At 36.2% G+C, this 22,955-nt stretch overlaps 1 protein-coding gene across 2 annotated transcripts in view; it reads right to left on the reverse strand.

The window, feature by feature from the left end:
- Positions 1-1,787: 1,787 nt before the first annotated feature.
- The window catches only part of COL11A1 (collagen, type XI, alpha 1), a 158,718-nt gene continuing 137,550 nt past the window's right edge, over positions 1,788-22,955 (reverse strand). For both annotated transcript variants that reach the window (XM_014939348.1, XM_014939347.1), the window contains 13 exons: positions 17,314-17,367; positions 16,789-16,896; positions 16,630-16,683; positions 11,961-12,014; positions 10,990-11,097; positions 10,394-10,447; positions 10,270-10,305; positions 10,105-10,158; positions 9,008-9,257; positions 6,649-6,761; positions 5,773-5,841; positions 4,852-5,085; positions 1,788-3,529 (listed from right to left, as the gene is read on the reverse strand). In XM_014939348.1, coding sequence (XP_014794834.1) covers positions 3,383-3,529; positions 4,852-5,085; positions 5,773-5,841; positions 6,649-6,761; positions 9,008-9,257; positions 10,105-10,158; positions 10,270-10,305; positions 10,394-10,447; positions 10,990-11,097; positions 11,961-12,014; positions 16,630-16,683; positions 16,789-16,896; positions 17,314-17,367 — 1,335 coding nt within the window. In that variant the 3' untranslated portion in view covers positions 1,788-3,382. The remainder of the gene's footprint in view (positions 3,530-4,851; positions 5,086-5,772; positions 5,842-6,648; positions 6,762-9,007; positions 9,258-10,104; positions 10,159-10,269; positions 10,306-10,393; positions 10,448-10,989; positions 11,098-11,960; positions 12,015-16,629; positions 16,684-16,788; positions 16,897-17,313; positions 17,368-22,955) is intronic.

The following is a 22,955-nucleotide window of genomic DNA, read 5'->3' on the forward strand; positions in this document are numbered from 1 at the left end:
GAGGTGTGCCAGTCATTGACATTGCCCTATCCTGGATTAGAAAGAGAAGAAATTCTACACATACACAGAGGACAGTTATAGTTGTAGGACCTCTATAGTTCTAGCTTGTCACTTAAATCTCAATAGTATGTCCATGTTATTCTGGACAGAACATTACTTCAATCTGTAATATTTGTTGTCTTGTATTTTCTGTGTCCCTGCTTACTCCGTTTCCATGCAACTTGGCAGCAACATCTGTACCGGCAGTGACGAGACCATACACCATCTCCAGAATGGCTTTCCTCTGTTTGGAGAGAGGCTTGAAGCAAACTTGAAGAAAAACTGCCCCATCTGCTCTGAGGTAGGGTGAAACCTCAAGATCACAGAACATCCAAGTTCTGTTTTGTCAGTTTCTAGAGATGAAATCCAGATGTATTATACAATTATTTTTTTTTTGTTTACATAGGTTTTTACTTTGTGGTATGAAAAATATTGATCCTTGTTTTCCTACGTGCTTGGTTGAGAAAAGAATTTAGCTTGCATAGTTTTGGAGTGGGTAATTTTTTCTAACAGCATATGATGAATCTGAGGCTTTATGTTCTTATGGCTAGTAGGCTTTCACTAGAGAATCTAGTTTATTTCATAGAAAGACTGCATGATTTTTGATGTGAAATATCTTTCTATTCTAAACAGCGCTTTTTTTTTTTTTAAGCCCCGCTAATATGTGCATTCTCTTGAGGAAAAAATAAATAGCATAATTTTTGCTTGAAGGCAAGAATATAAAATTGTCAATTTCCCCCCTTTAATCAAAAACTTTGGGAGAACAAGAACAGCCCATTGAAACAGAGAATGGACAAAGAAGAGTTAGAATAACTAGAGGTGGTGACTTGCTTTCCTGCCAAGGATAAATACTAAGGTACCTAGCTAAGGCATTAAGAAGGGCTAAAGAATAAACCCGACAGGTTTACACCTGAGAGGTACAGAAGACTCAAGTTTGTTTTCTCCTTTGGGATGTTGTCAATGTGAACCTTGGCAAGATATTTGACTAATGCTGGAAAAGATCTGTGTTCATTTGGCTTCTTGCATACAGCGTTGCACTGTTAGAAACACTGTTTTTTTTTACCCGACTCGCCCTAAAGCACCTGACCCAGAAGCATTGATTTTTTTTAGATAGGGTTCAACAGGTCAGCATCTAACTTAACCTTAGTCCACCTGAGCAGCAGGAAGCAGCTGCTCCTTTGCTGAACTTAGTGGGGCTGCTTTTGCAGCTATTGTGGACATCACCAGTGTCCATAAAGAACAGTTATTAGGTTAAAAAAAAAATAAAATGTTTTGGTGTTCTGGTTCCACTATTTAAAGCAAGGTACTGAAAATTTTCTGTTCAGTAGTTTCCAGGCCTTGGTCTAGTTCTAGTCTTCCATTTCTGATCAATAAATAGGGTCACCTGCCTACCTTATGGGATCCTGCAAGGATAAGCATGAGATTGTGAAGCACTCAGACATTATAGGTTATAAGAGAGTGGCTGGGGAAAGAATATCAGGTTTCTGTCTTTTGCTCGATGGTATTATGTGGACTGCTGCGGCTGCAAATCCATAGAAACTAAATTTGAATTTCTCAGCCTTGCTGCATGCTGCCAATGACCAGATCAGCATCTTTTCTATTAACGCTCTCTTCCCAGTGCTGTTGCCCAGTGCTTGCCAGGACATGTAGTGAGATACTTTGTTTCAGTCTGGATGGTCTAAGAGCACAGTGAAGTTGCAGTAATAACAGCGGGTGAGTTTTGGACATTGAAAAAAGAGAATGACCAATCCAGGTAGACAAGACTTAATTTTATTAATAAAATTTGTATTTTCCTCTTTGAGGTGACAGTTACAAACTTTGGTTCAAAAATAAAAGAAAATATGAACAGCAAGAAGTTGACTTTTGAAATCTCACTTTTACGTGTATAAACGTGCATAAGAAAATACCAGTTGGAAATGAGCCAGCAGAAACTAGTACTATTTAATTTAACAATTTATAAGAAATAGAAACAAACACTTCTTTTCAAGTCTTACATATATTATGAAAAATAATTACAAAAGGATTTGTGTTGTAAAGCTAAAATGTAATTTCTACTTCCAACTACCTGAATAAAATGTTCAGAGGGAAGGCCAAACAAACTTGGGGTTTTTTTGAGACTTGAATAGCGAATTCTAACAGTTTGGGTCAAAGACAGCTCTGTAGGAAGCCATCCCCTCGTATGTTGCTTAGCAACTATGTAGAATCACATGACCTAGACATATTGCATCCCTGGTCTTCAGGTGAAATAACAGGAAAAAAAGTAATTCATATTAATGGGATGGGCAAATATTGTATAGGACCATTCTGTGGAACTTTTTGTATCCAGTTCAGGAAGCAAACATCCATCTTTGCTTACATTAACATCTAAGTAAACACTGCAAAAATCCATAAATAACTGTTTAGACTCCAGTTTTAATATTTATGCAGACCAAATAAGCACAATGGAAGCAAATTCAGATGAGATTTAAAAAAAGGAAAGCTATATGACTAATTTATTTCACAGATTTTTAACAGATCTCTTACACAAAGTTGGCTTTTTTTTCTTACATATTTTCCCCACCCAAAAATATAAACTTGTTTATTTTAGGTATATACATGTATCTTATGAAATTCTGGAATTCGAAAAGAAAAAAGTCTGAGGTATAGCACCATGGAACACAGCACCTTTGAAGATGCTTTAATTATTGAAATTCATCATCACAGAGTGATATCAGCAGAAAAGAGTTGTTTGAGTGTGCTGCTCAAGATCTTCCAGTTTTGCCACCTTAAATTTTGTTGGCAACTTCAAATAACAAAGCTCTTCAACAACAATATATACAAAGGGATTTTATTATTAATCAGAAATGGAATTGGCTTCACTGGCAATTACAGCTTTATTTTTTCAGAATACATACACAGTATTGACAATGTAGTTTTGTAATTATAAAATAAGAGCCAGGTGCAATTCAGAGACACATGCAAGTTTTGGAAATGGACAGAGAAATAACAGTATAGTACTGTACATAGAATAATTACAGTTTATTAAACATTTTCTTAACACCTCTTTTTTGTAATGGAAGGAGCACCATGTTGTTCGTTTTTTTTACAGCACCAAAGGAATCCAAAGGGGGGTGTTCCTAAAGTGAGCCCTATATTGTCTGTCTGTGCCACAGCATCTTTGCAAAATAAGTTTAAGTCATGTGATTCTGGCCCTACAAGGGCAACAATTACTTTCTAGGTAAGACATACATACACAGCAAGACATATTTTCTATGCCATCCTTATTCAAAACTTGCATGTGGCATGAAGTGGGTTGGTAGCACCAAAGTGCAACATTTCTGTTGATCTGATTTTTGTCTTAAGCTTAACCAAGGAAGCAGACAGGACCGACCTCAAATCCAAACTTCTGGTTCTGATCACCAAAGTCATTGATCATCACATCAACGATAGGCACTTGGTCTATTTTGGGTGTGTTGATTTCAATCACCGTCTTCGCATAGCCCTTTCTTGACTGTTAAAAAAGCAGCAAAGAAAGCAAACATGGTTATATATCAGAGCAGCAAGCACATGCTGTAGAGCTTCATAGCCTATCTCTGAAGTGCAGAATTTTAAATTATTGCCCCCTCATGCAACAGATATTACAAACTCTAAATTTTATATTTTCTTAGGATTTTATTTTAAAAATGTGATATGGAATGTTCTTGATTTTAGAAAGAAAACAACACATAGCTTGTTGACTTTCTAAAATAGGCCTACAAATGAAAAATTATTTAAGACATTTAATGTTTCTTAGAGAATTCTGATTTCACATCTATGCTATTTAATAAATAATAATATTGTCTTGTTGTCGTCTTATGAAGAAGTCATAAATTAGTTTTCTTCTGAAAGAAGAAAAATCCGCTTCTATGAAGAAAGACTCTAACTATCTCACAAAATATTACAGCAACTCTGCATCTACCCAAGCTGCATCTTTGTTCCAGAGCCAGGTATGTGTCCTGGCACTTTCAGGTCTCTGATTCTCTATCACCGACTTTTCTGGAACTGCTTTCAAAATGCTCCCATATCAAAATCCAAAATAATTAATGAGGCTTCAACTGTCACTTGCTCCTTTGATGTCTTTGTTTCAAGGTTCTTTGTTTCAAGGTGTTTGGTACAAAACATTTTATTTCTAAAAAGAGGTAACAGTTGCTATGCCTACAAAGACCCTGCTGGAGAGGTGGGAAGAGCTGATGCGTGTTTGGACAACTCCAGGGATTTCAGCCGAGCTAAAACAGGATTCTGAAAGGTAAAATCCACAAACTTTTCCTGGCTTTGCCTACCAAAAAATTGGAAAAGGAAATAGAGAGTCTCCTGTCAAACTATACAATTAATATACTATGTTTGGGTCATATGTGTGGCTTAGTTCATACATGTTTTTACTGTATTCACTAAGAATTTTGTCTGCGTATGCCTTGATTTTGAGTATAAATATATTCTGCTGATGGGTTGCCTCCCCTGATTATGCCTTTTTTGCTTCTGTTCTTCTCTTATACTGTGCTTATACTAGCAGATAGTCTAGTTGCAGCACATTGGTGCTGACAGCCTGTTATCCATGCCAGGTTTGTTCCATTTCTGTTGCTTGGCTTATGGGTTTGGGTGGTTTTGGTACATACATGAAAATTAAATAAGGCTCTAGTGTCCTGTAGTTAAAAATCTACTAAAAGGCAGTCGGCAGTCTATTAAAATGCATTTAGAAAGCTTTTCTCAGAAGAAAACTGTGAAAAAATGAATTTGTTTGGTTTTAATTTAATTGACAGGTTGGTTTTGTAAAGCCTCTTTTGAACTTGTACTTACTGCACAGCCATCATGAAGGGCTTTGATGTAAGGATTGTTGTCATAAGACATTTCTTCATCATTCGATCCTAAGAACCTTAGCGCTTTGTCATAGCTGTCAGACGATGCATCATGCCAAGCTACGGACTGATGACAGTTGTAAGTGAAATTTTGTCTGGCAGAGGCACTCAGTAGTTTAAGGAATGTCATTTGGACCATATTAATAGAATTGCCTTCAACATCCAAATAGGAAAGCTGGAAAATATAAGAAGTTACATCATTATTTATCTATTTCCTTTGTTAAAATGCAAAACAAAGTTATTGTTGACAGAAGAACCACATAACCATCCTTAATTAAAAAAAAAACCAAAAACAACCAACACATAACATTTTGTGGAGTTTTATAGTTCAATAAAGCTATGACTCGGTAAATAGATTTTCATGTTGTGGCAATATATTTAGGATGAAGAACTACGTATTTTAGCTTCATTCTAATGGGAAAGACTTAGATTTACTCCTACCATATAGTGTAAAATAGCAGAATCTCTTTGGGAATCTGTTTTTCGTTAATTATAAAGTTATATCAGCCTGCAGTCTCATCTTTGCATACTCAATATATTTCTAGTTACCTAGAATGGGGTAGGGGATTTGTGCACCAGCTACTTTACTAAGGTTCAGTGGTGATGTGTGATCTGCCAGAAGCCCGATCCTTACTCTCAGCTCTGCAGGTGACCATTGGGATCATTGTGGGGCAATGAAGAGTGGGCTCCTGCTGTCCAGTGGCAAGAGGCCAATATATCTGATCTAATCTTTCAGGCAAAAAGACTGGGGCTGAAAAGTCTTTTCATTATCTAGATATTTATACATTTCCTTGGAATCTGTTGATCACCAATAATATGTACTTGATTTGTGAATAACTGTTGTGTTGCAGTGACAACTTACAAGTTTGCCTCGCTTAAATTCACTAAACCAAGATCCTGGATTCTCCTTTGGCCATGATGAAATTCTAACCTGCATAGTAAAACAGCAGAGAGAGAAGTATTTAAAACATGTTAGCAGATACAAAGGTTTTATATTGCCTGGGACAAATTTCACATCAGATATTAAATAACGGTTCTTCTTTCTGAGATCTCAGCCTCTTTAAAGCTCCAAAATAGGACGTTTTTCTTGTATACAAGGTCTTCAAATTAGTGACTTTAAATGGCATCCATAGCTTATAAAGAGAGCTAGTTCTATTTAAGGGAGACTTTTGTGATCTGTTAAGATTCAGGTAAACTGCTGGGGTAAATTGTTCCTGTGAAGAGTATCTAAATTAGAGTTTCACTGGTGTTGGTGCTGATAGATCTCTCTCACTCAGGCAAGCTTTTGGAAAGCCCTCCTCTACTATATGGCCCATCAGAGGTAATTTATAACAGTGAAGACACTATTAATACGTGGTGTTTTACATCTACGTTGCATAGCTATAAATGAACAGATATAAATGAAACCACAAGAGAAACACAGTTAGAGTTTAGCTTTTAGGTGTCAAAGGCTAGATTATGCACTTTTACTGGCTGCACAGCTACGGTACATTGTGAAATACAGTGACAGGTTAGCAAGCAGGTGCGTAGATTCCCTATCTAAGCAGAAGGGTGAAAATGCTCTTTGGTAACTTGATGTACCATTTTACCACTTCATTCAGATTTATGCAAATTTCAATGTAATCAGAAAGACAGATATATGAAAATGTGACAGTGTAATTATCCCGTTCAGTTCAACATTGCAAACAGCATAGTAGGATCTGTCAACAGCCAACTGGAAACACAGATTGGTACTTACTCCTTCAGATTTCTTATCTGGGTAGATGCAAGTTTCCCCACCTGCTGTGAAATTGCAGTACACTTTGAAGGAGTCTCCAGAACAGCCCTGGTTAGGATCAATCCAATATTCCCCTAAAACAAATGAGAAAATACTTGCCTTACATAGTAGAAATGGTACATAGAATATTCAGGTTTTACTGCTACCTAATGGTCTCCCAAAGTTTGTAGCAAAGTTATTTTATATGAATGATGAGAAAGCAACCCTTTCTTTTCTGCCTTGTGATTTGTTGTTGCTGTTGTTGTTTATGGAAGATAACAGCAGGATCAAAGTCTATTTTTATCTGTGTCCTTATCCTGTGCCTAATTTTACTTCAAACCATGACTCTATAGCATGACTGAGGTTTTGGTGGAACTGCAGAGACCTCAGTCTAGAGGAGGAAGGACAGTGTGTGTGAAACGCACGTTGCAGGTCTTAAGGATTTGGCCATTTCAGTATTTCAGCTAGAAGAATAATTTGTACCTGTGGTAGTAGCACTCTCAAAAAAAAAAAAGGAGCAGGGGCAGCCAAAAGCAGAAATAAGCTATGGCTTATTTCAGAGAGCAAAATCTGGAGTCATCTGCATACCCATCTACATAAAAAGGTGGTTGCGCAGGGCTTGGTGATGTTTTAGCTGGCACAAGTACCTAAAGCTTCCATTAAGAGAGAGATACCTCAAGCAAAGATTTTTTTAATACTGGGTTATGAAGCTGCAATACTAGTGAAACTTCAGGCTGCTATAGTTGATAAAAACACCTTAACTAATGCCTGATTAAGTGACATAGTAGGAAGGACAACTTGCCTGAGGCTTCCCATAGTTTCAGCAGTGCTACCAGACTGGCACGATTGAGAATTCAGGCCCTACAATGCTAGCGTGAATAAAGGCGGGGGATGAAGGAGAGCCGCAGTCAATCCAAAGTCCATTAAAAATCCACGCTTTTTAAAATCTACCATTCTAATTATAATGATGATTTCTGTGATGTGGGTCCTTATCGCCAGCTAGTTTCAGAGCAGGACAGCAAATGATTTTCTGACACAACTGTTTTAATCCAGTTTCAAGGAAATAGCAGATGTTTCAAAGAGGCATGACAAATCCCTTCTCCAATTCTGTCTTCTGAATACAGGGCATAGGCAAAGCACTGTGGTATTTTAAAATTCTATTGATTCAGGCTGTATTTATTGAAAACAGTCTTTCCTACCTGTAAGTCTTTTCCCTGGAGAATGCTGTATTTTAATGAATGCATTTACTTATATTTTAACCAAAATAAGATTACTCTGATATGAAGAAACCGTCAAATAATAAGCAAATAATGGAAAATGAAGAAAGTGAATGTGTTCTATAAGAAACATTCATTATTATGGAGATACAGAATTGTAAAATATGTACTTTTCATATAGCACATGCACTGCTTAACTGCTCCTCAAGGCAACCATCTGTTTTTATCTATCTAGAGTGAAACCAATAAAATATTATTACACTGTCAAAATCCATTTTTCCTCCCATTTAAAACCAGAAAAATATTGCTTTGAACTGGGAAAAATATCCATTGCAATCAAAAAACAATATGAAAGAATGAAAACTCTGTGAAGGTTGGCTTTCATTTAAACCTTTCCAGAGGGGTAAACTCACTTAGGAAAAAAGAAGAAAACCACAAAGAATAATTAAATCAAGATAGTTCTTCAGAACAGTGTCTTGTTCATGCTACTCTGCATTTTATTAAGTTAGTACTTAGTAGCATTAAACAGTATTGGAGAAACTTGGATATCTATTTGCTGAATGATATAGAACAAACAGTGGTCATGCAGTAAGACATATTATTATTTCTAAGGGTAAAAGAATAGTAAGTATTTTGAGAGTCATAATCAATAAAAAATCATATATAATATCAATGCCATTTTTTAATATTATGCTAAGCGAAAGTATACAGCTACTAAAATAATTATTTCTCTTAAGCTAGTAGCTATCTCAGCATGCTGACATTTGTGATTTTACTTTCCATTGATCTAAATAGCATCAATCTTTCATCCCTCTCCTGTTTTGATAGTTCTGGAAATGCAAGGCTCACCTTTTGAAACAATAACTGCTTTTTATTTAGCACTTTAAAAACTTTTAAATCTAAAACCACATGAGGTTATGTATTTAAGGGGTTTTGGCTTTGACCAAGACTTTGACATCTTACTTACTTTTTATAAACTTTTATACCTGCAAACATAGATTTAATGAGACTGTATTTATTGAGCAACTATATTAACTATCTACCAGTAATGAATTATGTTGCCAAAATATCTTAGCAGATCATAACTTCAGTCTTGTTGCCTTTGTCATGCAATGTTAACGTACCGTCTGGGAAGTCTGGGTGGCAGAGTTGCAAGTCTTTGCAAGTTCGGGCTGGATTATTCTGAGTGCCCATTGGATACTTCATATGCTCAATGTCTTGCTTCAGTGAATTCAATGAACCAAAAATCTCTTCCATGCCGTCGGAATAATCCAGAATATTATCACCAGCATCAGATAACATGTAATCAGGAGATCTTCTTGTCTTTTTGGGTGATTGGATTGGCAGCGGCTGAATTACTTCACCCGGAGGACCCTGAGTGGAAAACAACATATTTGGTTACCTTTTCTCTTTTTCTTCCAGCTGCGTGAATACACAGAGGAAGACCACAGAATGTAGCTTGGAGATGCTTTGAATAGGCTTTCTTCAAATTCTTTACTTCTTTTTTTTTCACTTATTTCCTTCAGATTGATGCCTATGTGCTTTGATTTACTTGCAGAAAAAGACGATTGTAGAAGGCCAAATGATTGTTGTGCTCTAAACTCTTCCCACCATATTGCTGTTTGGGGAAGAGTGTGCTGCCCTCACATAAGTGTGCAGAACTGACTTGCAGTTGTCTCTATCCCTGGCAATTCCCTCAAGCAAAGGCATAGGCTAAGTCAAATGAAAATTGTGGATGTTTCCTCCGATAAAACTTTAAAGATTCCACTTGGGGTCTATAAAGCAATATTTAATTTCAAAAAAAATTGAAACACTGCTTTCAGATTTGGACTGTTTTCATTTTAGATTGCTATGATATGAAAAAAGAAATAGTAGAAACAGAGGAATGTTAACGGGGGAAACCAAAATAATTCCATTTCTTGTGCTTCAGTATAACACGTTCAATAATTATTGTGCATTGTGAGGGGTTTTGTTGTTGTTTGGGGGGGTTGTGTGTTTTTTTTGTGGGTTTTTTTTTTTAAGTTTCTAATTTATTTTTTTTTCAGTTCAGACAATGTATTTCTGTGTCTGGTGGATCTGTGTTCCCTGAAAAAAGAATTTTCAAACAGTCATTAATATTTCCCTTATCTGCGAGTTCACAAATGGTGTTTTCTACCCTTGTCAAACAGGGTCATCATGTCAGTATAATGTGCATGCATGCCAAATAAGAGTTCTTACTTACTGGAGGACCAGGTGGACCCGGTAACCCACTGTCACCCTTTTGACCAGCAGGACCCTATAAAGCAATGGAAGAAATGCAGTGTTGACCATGCTGCACAACATTAAAAAAAATAACACACACAAAAGTTAAGTAGAAGAGAAAAAAATATGGAAGAGAATTACTCACGCTAGATCCTTTAGAACCTTTTGGACCTTGGGGACCCTGTGGGCAAGAACATATAACTATAGTTGGAGTATATTCCATGCAACACAGGAGTGATTTGAATGAAGGACTGGATGAAATTACTTACAGGTAAACCAGGAGGACCAGGGGGTCCGAGTGGACCAGCAGGACCGGAAATTCCCTAAGAAAGAATAACAGAATAAGTATGGAATGAAAGTATTTTACATACTGGGTTAAAAATGCATACCTATGAAAAAGGTAGTCCTACTCAGCATCCAACTCCAACAAGTTTTGATTTAGGCCATTCACTAGGGTCCAAAATAGGTTGCAAGTTCAAAATATTATCTGACAGTTTTTCTTGTAGTTGTTCCTTCGCTGCAGTACTTATAGTCAAAGCTGTGTTTCTCCAGATTGGCTTGGAAACCTCACTTTTTACATAGTGCCTTAAAACATGGCTTAATAACTAGAAGAAAGGAAGCTACTTTGGGTAGTGCAGTTAATAAACATGATGAGATTGGTGCTGCTAGTTTTATCTCATCCCTCACTTAGGTATATGTGTTTCCTTCATCTTCTGAAACACGCTATGATCTCGTTTCCGGCTGTTTAATTTCACCATGTTTATACAATGCCTAGGAAATTTTTAACCTCTAGCAGGAGGCTCTGGGTATACGTTCTCTCCGCTTGCATGGAACTTGAATGAAAACACAAGTATGTTTTACTCACTGCATCACCCTTGGCTCCGGGAGATCCCTGTGGGCCAGGAAGACCCCTGTCACCTTTTTCACCCTGCTCTCCTGGAGGTCCAATCAGACCAATCAAACCAGGATGTCCCTAAACAAGATAGAAGAAAGTATAGTTAAAACTCAATATATATAATATAAATGTGCTTTGCAAACATAGAAATTAGAGCTTTCAAATGTCATCACTGTTGCTAGTCAACAATCAACCTGAAAACAAATTATTCTGAAAGCATATTCATTGTTGTTAGTTGGCCTTTAGACTTGGAGACTATTTGCAAGCTGTGACCGCTTATTCAGTGAAAGACAGCTTACTGAAAATAATACAGAAATAAAAATACCTGTGGGTACACATTTCATATGAACTTTCACATTTAGATACTATTAAGCATATTATAGGGTTGGACATTTTTTCCCACATGTAATATGGCCGTATAAACAACTGATCCAAGCACATAAAACCCCCTGAAATTCACAGGATATAATTGTATTCATAACCCTTTCTCTATACAGTTTCTTTCTGATACATATGCAATCAATAAATAGTTGGGACTCTATCCTGGATGTCTCAATCCATTATTTCAAAAGAAAGTATTGTAGCTGTTAAATATTTATATTTTGTTGTTTTAAAATAAAAATCTCAAATACTTTTTTATTTTTACTTACTTTGTTTTTGTAAAAACCAACAGTTCTCTTTACATCAATGTCTTTGGGATTTTCATTGCAAGGAAGAATCACATGGTCAACAGATTACCACACAGACAGTAATCTTTTTTTTCCCCATGTTTCTCCAGGATATCAGATGTGGCTTAAAACTTGATTACTATTAGGACTATGGGATAGACTAAGTAACTTCTCTTGCTTTCTGATACAAAACCCCTAGTGTTTCTGCTAATTTTATACAGACTTTTAGACTGGATGAAAATTACAAAGGCACAAACAGTGAATAAAGCATACCTTCTCTCCTTTGGAACCTGGATCTCCTTTCAGGCCAGGCAAGCCAGGTGGACCCTAAAAATATCAAGGGAAGTAACGTTAAAATAAATTTCAACAAACTGCACAGATCATGTTTTCTTGAAATATTATTAAAGGCAGTGTAAGTCAAAATACAGAATCATTCAGTGGTTGATGGTTGTGATTGATGATGTGATTTAGGGCCCAAGATAAAGCTGAAATGCATGCTTAAAAGATGTAATGCTACAACTGTAGCATTTAAATTACTTTATAAGTAGAAAACCATAAAGGGTTGTATGATCATAAATCTATGAAGCACAGGGTCACTAAACTCTTAAAGAGCACTGAAAGCATCCAGTGAAGCAAGCAATATTTAAAAAAAAAAATCAATTTTTTTTTTTGTTGATTAGCCAAATTGTGCTTGTGGTTATATTACATGCTTTCAATTATTACTTCCACCTTAATTGCTGTACCTTATTTTTAGCCCTTTCTTTCATAAAACAGTGGAAAGTATCCTCTTAATTTTTTTTCTCCCAGTTTACCACAGGTCAGTAAGATTTTTGCAGAATATAAATCAGGTTGCTTATAACTGCTCCTTAATATTTTTTTATTACAGAACTATCTCGAATTTTGTTTCAGCACTCAGGTTGTTGTTTAGGTAGTATGGTTTCCTTGACTTGCCATCTTAAATGCCTGTATGACCATGAATAATGCATTTAAATCTATATTTTCTAAATAGTCAAGTCTTCTCAACATTGCAAGCATACTTAAAGAGACCTAGGTGTGCCAGCTCCAGTGACACGTCCAGGCTTATGGTCCTTTGTCACTTTTGTAAATGTGATTAATTGCACAGATTCCTTTGGTTTTGCAATACTGGTCTGAGCAGTCCTAAATGCTTTAGGAACTGCCTTACTCTCTTTGGGCGTCCAGTCCTCCTTTGTTAGACAGGGGTATTACCCCTACCTTACAAAGGTGTTAAACTGATACTTTTTTAGGTATTACATGGCTCTCATCATATAGGCAGCTTACAATTTTTAATTTGTATTTACTTTTCTGCATCTTTTCTGCAGGAGAGTAAAGACATGTTACTTTATGAAGCTGAGTAAGAAATGCTCTTTATTCTGAGTTTTAACTGCAGTTGTCCCTAAACATTACTCCATGCAGCTAGATTTCTGTAAACAGAAATATGCTTGGGTGGGAGACAGCTGTGAACAACCAACACAGGGTCAACACAACCATTCTACAAGCCCTTCCATATTTTTGGGGAGGGTGCAGGGAGGGGATAACCTACAAGACTCATTTTTTTCAGGTGGTTCCAATGTAAGCTGATGCTTACAGACTTTGTTGGAAAACATTGCAGTCTTGCTACTTGGGAACTACTGCGAAGGATAAACAATAATCACATAGCTAGGTCTTACTTTCTTCACATCCCTTGCAAAAAACACTGAATAATCTTGTTATAACTTGACATAAGCTTCTTTTCCCTGACAGTGCTTTTTTAATCTTTACTGGGGTCATAAGAGCAATCCATTTTACACTATTTTACAAGTCAACAATGTAACTGGATAGATGGCCAGAAAAAGATTATATATGAAGCTTGTTAAACTCTCCTTGGTTTGTTTATTCCCCAACTTTTTCTTTTTAATTATTCTAATCCTTGATTATAATTTTTTGAGGGATATGAAAAATCTTCTGAGGTTCATAACAATGGCAGTGCTGGTCCTGTGTAATTTGTACAGAATGAGGTGAAAAATTCAGGCCATGCAGTGCATATGCAAGCACAGAAAAGGCATTCATTTCTCAGAGGCTATTAATCTCACACTCAACACGTATGCATTAGGCGTAGAGCTGCTAGACTAAGTCAGTATCTCATCACTACTAGTCTCCTGCTGGCAGTAGACATCTGTGAAGTTATGATATGGATAGCAGTAATAAGTGACCTTTTCAACCTGGCACAGATTCAAACGTGCCATAACACTTCATGTACAAAATATTATTCAGTGCGTATCCTTTCCATCTCTACTTCAGGAAATCATTAGATGCAAAAGCCCAGGCAAATACATAATTCATGAATGAAAAGTGAAATTTTTAAGCTTTTGGAATACAGAATCAGACATTTTCACCTGCAGTGTGTTGTGCTCTAGTGCAAATCTGCTTTCATATTCTTCTCCTGATAGCAATCTGCTGCGGAGGGAGGGAGGTGAAGGAGGAAGACTTAACCTCAGCAACTTTTACATAGAAACTCTACTTTCTTAAAATCCAAAATAAAGTTTAAGTTGCAGCAATGCATCTAAAAAAAGTTCTTGTTGAGCTGACAGGTAGCCTATGCATTTGGGAGTATATAGTTCATTAATACACTCAGCTTCAGATGTAAATTGAAATATTTAAGCTCTCAAACGTTGGAAGAGATATTTTGATGGTGTATTTGGAGGCTTCTGGTGACTGACATATGAGAAAGGGATGCTTATTATTGCTGAGTAATTGTTCATTGGCTTTTAAATTTCAGCAAAGAATTATAACTGAGGAGATCAGTTTTCAGTCCCCTGATTTGTCCTCTATGCATTTTATTTGTAAATTGGGCACATCATTTGAAATAACTTAAAAACTATGGTGGTGGTCCCATCATAAACTCTTTCAAGAGAAGACGTTTTTATTATTATCGGCTTAGCACAGAGGTGTCCTTTTCCTTGCAGCTTCTCATTATTTTTTCCCAACCTCTGACTTAAAAGCAATATGTTATCCATGAGACTTTAGACAAAATTAGAATGTTAAAATGAAGGGCAACAAAGAGCTATAGTGCTAGTCTTCCTCAGCACATTATTTGCTCATTATTGTTTTCTAAGGGACACAGAAAAATTAAATTAAATATAAGTGCCTTTGTAATAGTGTCTATAATTATATAACAGATGTAATCAATAGATACACATACACCAGATCGCTGTTCATTGGGAAAAAAAAAAAAAAATCTAGTGTGTGGGGCATAAAAATATATGTTCTGAAACTCTTTCTTATGGGTTAAGAAGTTGCATGTTTGGAACATTTTTGGAAATGTAAACAACAGATACAAATACTTTCACCCATGAAAGTATTTCAGTCAATGAGAGAAAAGGCAATTGCTTATGTTCACATATGCACATGAACATGAAAGACTGGTTTAGGGTGAAAGTCTTAATTTATGCAGTATTTCAGTTTAAATTCCCCATTTTTCCCCTTACATTTTTTATATACTGGAAAAGTCTGATACGGAAATTTTATAGCTGATGTTCAGACTCTGAGCTCTTGCTGGGGAGGCAGGAATGCTCTTTGGATTTTGAGTTCACATATATAGCTTAAGCGCAAAACCTTTCAATATTAAGGCTATCCAAGGACCTATATCGTTTGTATCCTCTAAATCCATATAGGAAAAGGAACAGAGGATTTCCTTCACACTTTCTACTCACAGCCTTCCTTTTTCCTTTCAAGAACCACATCATTTCTGAAGTAGAGGATAGTGCCTTATTGCCCTGTTCTCCTAAAATAATCTGATCGTACATGTTGGCACACTTAATCTACTGGCCAAAATAACAGAGTGGATTTTACGTAGGATGTGGTAACACTGCTTGCAAACTGTAAAATGCCTTGAGAGTGTAACACCTATTTATTACTTTTTCCACTAAAGTATAACAGTCCATGTTTTGTTTTGAAGTTTTTTATTCCCAATGTGTCACTCAGCTGAGATAATAGGGGTGAATTCTACTTTGGTAAGTTTGGAGAGCAGGAGATAGTAGATCTTGCCACTAAACTGGATCACCTTTGCTTGAGATGTGAATAATTAACTGCTGGCCATATAGTTTAGATTTTAATTTCTTCGTGTAATGCTGAATATTGCAAATATTGTGCAATTTGTTTTTTCAGCTTGTTAGAAAAAAGTGCACTAAAATACCAAGTGTAAATAGCAGCAATTATGCAATTTGATAATATATCTATAAGCTTCCCTCACTTTAATCATATTATTAACACAGAGCACAACTGTGGTATGCCCTAGAAACTGGGAGTATGGTTCATTCAGACCCTTTTAAACACCTTGGTCATGGATTGCATTTCCTGGGAGTGCCACAATGAAAAACAGACATGGAGCTGATGTTCATTGTTATAAAACTATCCTATTTTCTTCTTTGGCAGAAGTCCCCTTTTGGCCCAACTTCTGATTTATTTTTTTTATTTCTCTAAGGAATAAATATGACCTAAACTTTTACCCTATGAATAATATTTTGCTAAACTAGCAATCATTAAATTCAATGGATGTACAGAATTTACCACTGCTAAGGAAACAAAATGATTTAAGATTTTAAGCTTTGCTGATGTGGCAACAGAAGTAGATTTTTTGATTGTAAGTTTCATTGATTTTACATTTGTTTTTAATTCTTTTCAGGGGATTTAATGAATTTAGTTGTACACTGCCTTATTTCACTTTTAACCTGGTATAACTCAGCAGCATTCAGCACAGCTACCTACTATAGTAGAGAAGCAAAATGAAGGGAGTCATGTATCAGATTTTACTGGCACAGAAAAATAGTGACTTTGTGCTAAGAACTGACTTGTACATTCATTTTTCTGTAAATGCACAGACACGTTAATGCTATATTTTAAAGGGTGCTTTTTCTGGTTTGGCACTGAAAGGAAGGGTACTCACCAGAGGCCCAGGAGGGCCATCCTGACCTGGTGCTCCAGGTAGACCTTGTTCTCCCTACAAAAACCATAGAGTTTGCTTTACCAGAGGATATACAACAAATGCAACATTTAAAATATAATGCAACATAATAAAATATTATTACATGCTCTGCTTGCTTACCACAGGGCCAGGAATGCCCCGGAGACCCTCTGGGCCAGGTTTTCCTGCAGGTCCCTGTGGACCAACTGGACCTGTTTTTCCAGGAGCGCCTTCTGCACCAGGTTCACCCTAGAATGAACATAAGCAACAGATCAGAGAGGAAGAGCTGACTAAGCTTGCCACTGTAGGGGTATACAAGCTGCACAGTGAGAGCAAAGTTCCCTCATTCCATTTTTAAAAGGTATTCTAAAACAGTGTTCTGCATAAGTCTGTTTTCTAAACAAAATTTTGATAATTTCATATAAAGATATGGTGCCAGCAAAGCATGTTCATCTTGCTTTTCTGCAGGGATGAGCTAAGTTGGGCCTGCACTGATGAGACTCCAGCAGGTACTCCATTATGTATTCTGGGTCTTAATTTGGATTTTACAGTTTACCTATTGTTACTTTCGTAAATTTCACACTCAGTGCATGATAAGCAATTTACATTTCGTTTCTATGTAGTTTATATTTCCATGCTCCTGAAAAAAAATCTTGAATGTATTACCTTTGCACCTTTTTCACCTTGTCTGCCTTCAGCACCAGTTGCTCCAGGAGGTCCCTGTAAAAGATGGTGACTGAGTTTATAATCTCAGTTTTCTAAAGTATTACCAGTGGAAAAAAATATGAATGGAATTTCCACTGTATTAATAAATAGTAAATGCTAACAAAAGAACATTACATTTCTTTCTTGACATTTTATTCAGAGGATTAAAATCCCCATCTGTCATATCAGCTCATTTTCCCCTTTATAAAAATTTCTGGAATTTGAGAATATCTAAAAGAATATATATCACCTAACACCTCTGATATGATGAGGTTAAGAATAAAGAAATAGATTTGAAAAAATAAAAAAAGGATTAAAGAAAATGAACAAAACTAATTTACATATACAATAACAGTTTTAAACTTGCTTTGCATTGGCTTTTCCTATTCACTATAGTTTGTCCACTGATTCCAAAAAAGCCTGTCACTCTACAGTGCACAGAATGGCATATACTCCTTTATTCTCCAAGTCAGGGGTGGGATCAGTAAGCCTTTTCATTACATTTAGACAGCCAAAAATCAATACATGTCTTAATATTATCCAGTAAATGTGAAAGGAAAAAAAAAAAATCAAAAAAAAATCACATGACCAGAGGTTGTAAGGAGTGAAATAAAGACACTGACTACAAATTGTTCTTGGTATCAGGTCTCCTGCTATTACTCTACAAAAGCTCTCTTTGACAAAGAAGATAGAACTTGGTACTGCAGGAGGATGTAGAGATGGAATAAGGTTCAGGTTAAGGCCACAAAACAGGAGTGGCAGTTGTCTGGCAGCACTGTGAGTACCTATTGCTGATGTCACCCATCTTTCATTTTCTTAAGGTTTTTTTCAGTGAAAAATAACAAGACATTTTTCTGCTTCAAAGCATCAAGGGCTGATTTTCAGGTCAGGGAATTAATATTCTTAGTTTCAGTTATGAACAGAAGCAGTATCTGGAATCTATTGTACTCTTCTGAAAATGGTTCTCTTACATATACTTGGTTTAGAAAAGATGCAGTCAAGTAAATGGACCAACTGTTTTCCTACAAGGTGAATTTTTAGCCTAGGAAATGTCCTTATTACAAGTAGCTATTTCTTTCCAAACAACAAGTAGCGTATGAAAAAGCAAAGCGACCATGATCAAATCGAAGGTGATTTTCTGATTCTCTAAAACTTACTCCCCTAAGACTCATCTGTTCATTAATGCAATAAGCAGTTTGTTATGTAGAAATTTTTAGAAAAAAATATTCTAAGGATCAGCTACAGTAAAAATTCAATCACTTCTGTTTATTTGCTGCTTTTTACTTCATAACAATAGACAAAAAATTGCAGGCCCCTAAAAGTAAAGCACTAAAACACATTCTTAATATTACAGACAAGAACTGTTAATCCAGTCAAGCATCTCCCTGTATGCTTTGTGAGCTCAGGGCTTTAGACCAGAGTTTGACCTCATTTTTAATATGTGCTCAAAGCCCCATCCAGCCTGGTCTTGAACACCTCCTGGGACAGGGCCTCAACAGTTTCCCAGGGCAACCTGTTCCAGTGCCTCACCACCCTCATAGTGAAAAATATCTTCCTAATCTAAACCTGCCCTCTTCCAGTTTGAAGCCGTTACCCCTCATCCAGTCACTACAGGCCCTCGTAAAAAGTCCCTCTCCATCTTTCTTGTAGGCCCCCTTCAGATACTGCTATAAGGTCTCCCTGAAGCATTCTCTTCTCCAGGCTGAACAACCCCAACCTAAACAGGTCCATGGACCAAACTTCACCAGTTTGAATTTAATTCCTGGAAATTTACATGAATTTTATAACTATTTACATAGAAGTATATTAAAATCATTCATTTTCTTCTGAAACAAAGCTTTCTCCAGTGTGGAACTGAATATCTGCAGTACTGTATGAATCTTATGAACTTTTTGGACAACAGAGATAGTTCAGGTTTTCCACTAAAGGTAATGCAAAATGAATTCAATTATCTATGGTAGACTTTGGTCGTTTGTTGTTGAGTATCAACAGGTTGCTCCCTTTGGTATTTTTAAGAGCTGTAAGTGGTAAAGGACTTAGTTTTACTTCTTCAAAACACAGAGAAGCCTAAAAGCCTTGGGCAGTGTGGTCCAACTGCTGACTATTTAAAACAGGAAGAATATTTTAAATCACTACTGTTCCAATAATAATAATCTCTGATGCATATACCCCTTTGTGTAGGTTGTAATTGGTTGGGTGCATCGCAGTTCACAGAAATAACAAGAAAAATGGTTAGCAGGTTTTATAAACAAACTCAGGAACAGTTTAGAAACAGGACTTTTTTGTTTTTTAAATTACCTGTCTGTTGTCTTTACTGCTAGAAAATTATTTTTACTCAGATTCCCTTATGGATTATAAACTACCCTACCTAAGAAATTGAAAGGGGTTGACTGGTAGTTTGTATTTGAGAAATATGGTCTCTGCATAATCTAGAAATGCAGCTGCAACATGAATTAGAGGGCTAAAAACACTGTGATCGCTAAATTACAAATACAATGAATCATGATTGCTAAACAAAGGGTGTGCATTCACTATCAAACAGTGCCAATGCCGCACCAACCACAAAGCAGCTGAACGAACTGCTCTTTCTAACAGGCTGTGATTGCTGCCATGGCACAGATGGTGCTTCTACAAAGAAAGACTGCTAATTATTATTTATCTTACCTTCCTACACTTGAGTTGTTAGAGTGTCTGGTAAATTTTAACTGACAGAAAAGATCTCAATAACAATAATTTTAAATTAATGTATGGCTCCCAACCCTCCCAACCCCAGCTACCATGGTGATTTTTATGATCATTACACTTCAAATTTAGACTTATTGCCGGATACATTTTATGCAGAACTGAGAAGACAAAAGAACTCATAAAGAAACAAACTTGGCCTCAATTTTTGTAATGTGAACCGATTGGTCATTTTTGTCTTCTCTTCCATATTCGATCATTTCATTCATGTAATTTAAAGTGTTGTTTATTGTTGTCTGTCATTTGAGGGAAAACATAATTTCCAACACAGAAAACCATTACCACATTTCATCAGTTAAGAGAGGAACCTGGCATATTTTTAGATGTTCTGTGCATTTTCAATCAAGAAAGAAAATCAGCCTTATCGTTAAGTGGTGTGTGCACCCTGCTGAGGCAGCATGATGCCGTAGCCAAAATGGAAAAAAAATCTCCTTCCTAGAAATGCTTCCTTTTTTTCTAAGTGTTTCAACATTGTATATAAAGACAACTAACCAAATAAACTTTTGCTTCTCAAAATTTAGAGGCTGGCTTTGTTGCAATATTGACATCTGTTCTTTTACTGAAAGCAGAGAATATGCCCTCCAGTTTGGAACAAAACCATATCCCAGTTTTGCATTTTAAATTCTAAAAGTTTTAGATTGATATACAGAGCCTTATGCATATGTGATCTGGACATCTAATTGACTCTAATAAAGAAAACAGCCAAACAGCAGAAAACACAACTGAAGGGCCTAACACACTTAAAGTTTAAGGGGAACATAAGCAAGAAGTACTATCTGTGCTGATTTTTATTGATCGCATATGTTACTTTTTAAAAATAAAAAATAAATGTTGTTTGATGATATCTTTCCCTCATGCTATTTTTAACATTTGTCAGATAGAAATCAATGTATTCAAGTTAGTGATATTACCCAGTACTCTACGGCAAAACAAAAGTCCCAAAAGCACATGCAGAGGATTACGTTTCTTTGAAAAGAAAAAAATAGTAACAACATAACTACAGAGTGAGTCAGTCTTTGTATCTACATTTCTAGATAAGCAGGCATTGGATCAGGAGGCCTTTTGAGATGTTCTACTTCTCATTGATCACAACTCATTTATCTCCTGCATTGAAAAGAGAAGCTGGAAAACATTACACCTCTTCAGAATCACAGTCTTCACACAGTAGGCTGTTGGTCAATGCTGATGCTGTTATGAGCAACGGGAAAGCTTGTGCAGCTGAGAACTTCCACTGAGAAGCCCATAGCAATTTGTGAACTCTTTGGTTCACAAGTTAGCTCCAAGATAGATAGCTCCAAGAATAAAGTTAACTTTATAACAAAGTTTTTGTGTTCAGAACATTTAAGAACACTTCAGAAGCCACATCCTTCTGTAAGGTTGGCAAGTTTCATTCTTCTCTTTTTGCATATAGATAAATTCAGACAGCAATATTACAAATGTTTAACATGCGTATAATGGGAAAAGGATTCGAAAAGGGGTTCCTAGTCCCAAAGCTGTACTAGATTATTTGTCTGTTCAGCTTGGAATGTACATGTAATGACTCAAGTTTTCTAGAGAATCTAGGCTGATTTCCATCAATGGAAAACTTGCCAAGAGATCTGATGATGGAAAGCCCACAGTGAGAGAAAGATGTGCCGATGAAGAGCAGCCACTCTCAAATCAGACAGAACTGGTAAGGCTAGAGTTGAGTCCTGCATAGATGAGAAGTCGAGTCAGCAATCTGCTGTGGGCAACCCCTACCAAAAAGCCTACTGTGCTGAATATTTTTGTAAATATAAAGTAAATATGACAGCTGATGAAGTGGTAGCCATTGTGTCTAGCCTCTGAGGCCTTGATTTGGCAAGATGCTTAAATGGGCACTGAAATCTGCAAACTGAAACAGAAGACGCTTGCTTCCTAGCAAGCATCTATGCTATGTTAAATCAGGAATCATTTTTTCAAGTAGCTCTAACAGATTTCTTTAAGTAGTGTAAGTTTGCTTTAAAAGTTGGTGTTTTGGGCATTGATCCTCTCTTGCACTGAGCTAGAGAATCTGGCCTCCCCTTTGTTAAAGATAAAAATGACTTCAGCTATATGTTTCTCTTGATAGATTTCATAGCTCTAATTTTCTAAACAGTATGTGCATAGATCCATGCTGTATTTGCATGCACAATTAGTATGATTACTTGCACCTTAACTACATAGATTCAGAAAGTCCTAATACCATAGATACATTGGTCTCTCCCTTATAAAACTGAAAGTACATTCAGAATGAAGTCCTATATTCAGATGAATTCCTAGATTAAATATATATATATTTATAGGCCAAAACCATAATTAATAAGGGCAAACCTAGTGACATAGTCATTGACAAAGTCTCTCAAAGTGATTACAGGTATTCTGGATAATTTTTTTTTTTAATTTTCATTACATAATTATTAATATTTTACAGATCCTGATTTTTGAAATTATCCGTGCATGTACCTTTCTGAAAGGCAGTGGTGGAAATATTTTTGGAAGAGCAATTGTTAGACCTGAAAAGTAATATATTAATTAGGGTACACATTTTGTGGATGCTCTAATGATCCAATTCAGTTCCATCCATAGATTTAACTTTTTGTTTTGATTTAGATTTCAGCTAAGTGCTCATTAGCTAGTCAATTTTACCTCTACAGATTAAGACTCTGGAATAGGGTTATTGTTCTGACATGTACTTCCTAAGTGGTATTTCTTAAAAGAAATTCACCATACTGCTTGTCATACTTGTTCAGTCTGCAACTGGTACTTATGTCAAAACCTTTAGAGCACCACAGTAAAACAGTTTTATACTTGCTTATCTCACCAACTAATAGTAATCCTATTACTGTTACCCCTCAATAGCC

Source organism: Calidris pugnax, unplaced genomic scaffold, assembly GCF_001431845.1.
Source record: "Calidris pugnax isolate Ruff unplaced genomic scaffold, ASM143184v1 scaffold18, whole genome shotgun sequence".
In the NCBI taxonomy this organism is placed as follows: domain Eukaryota; kingdom Metazoa; phylum Chordata; class Aves; order Charadriiformes; family Scolopacidae; genus Calidris; species Calidris pugnax.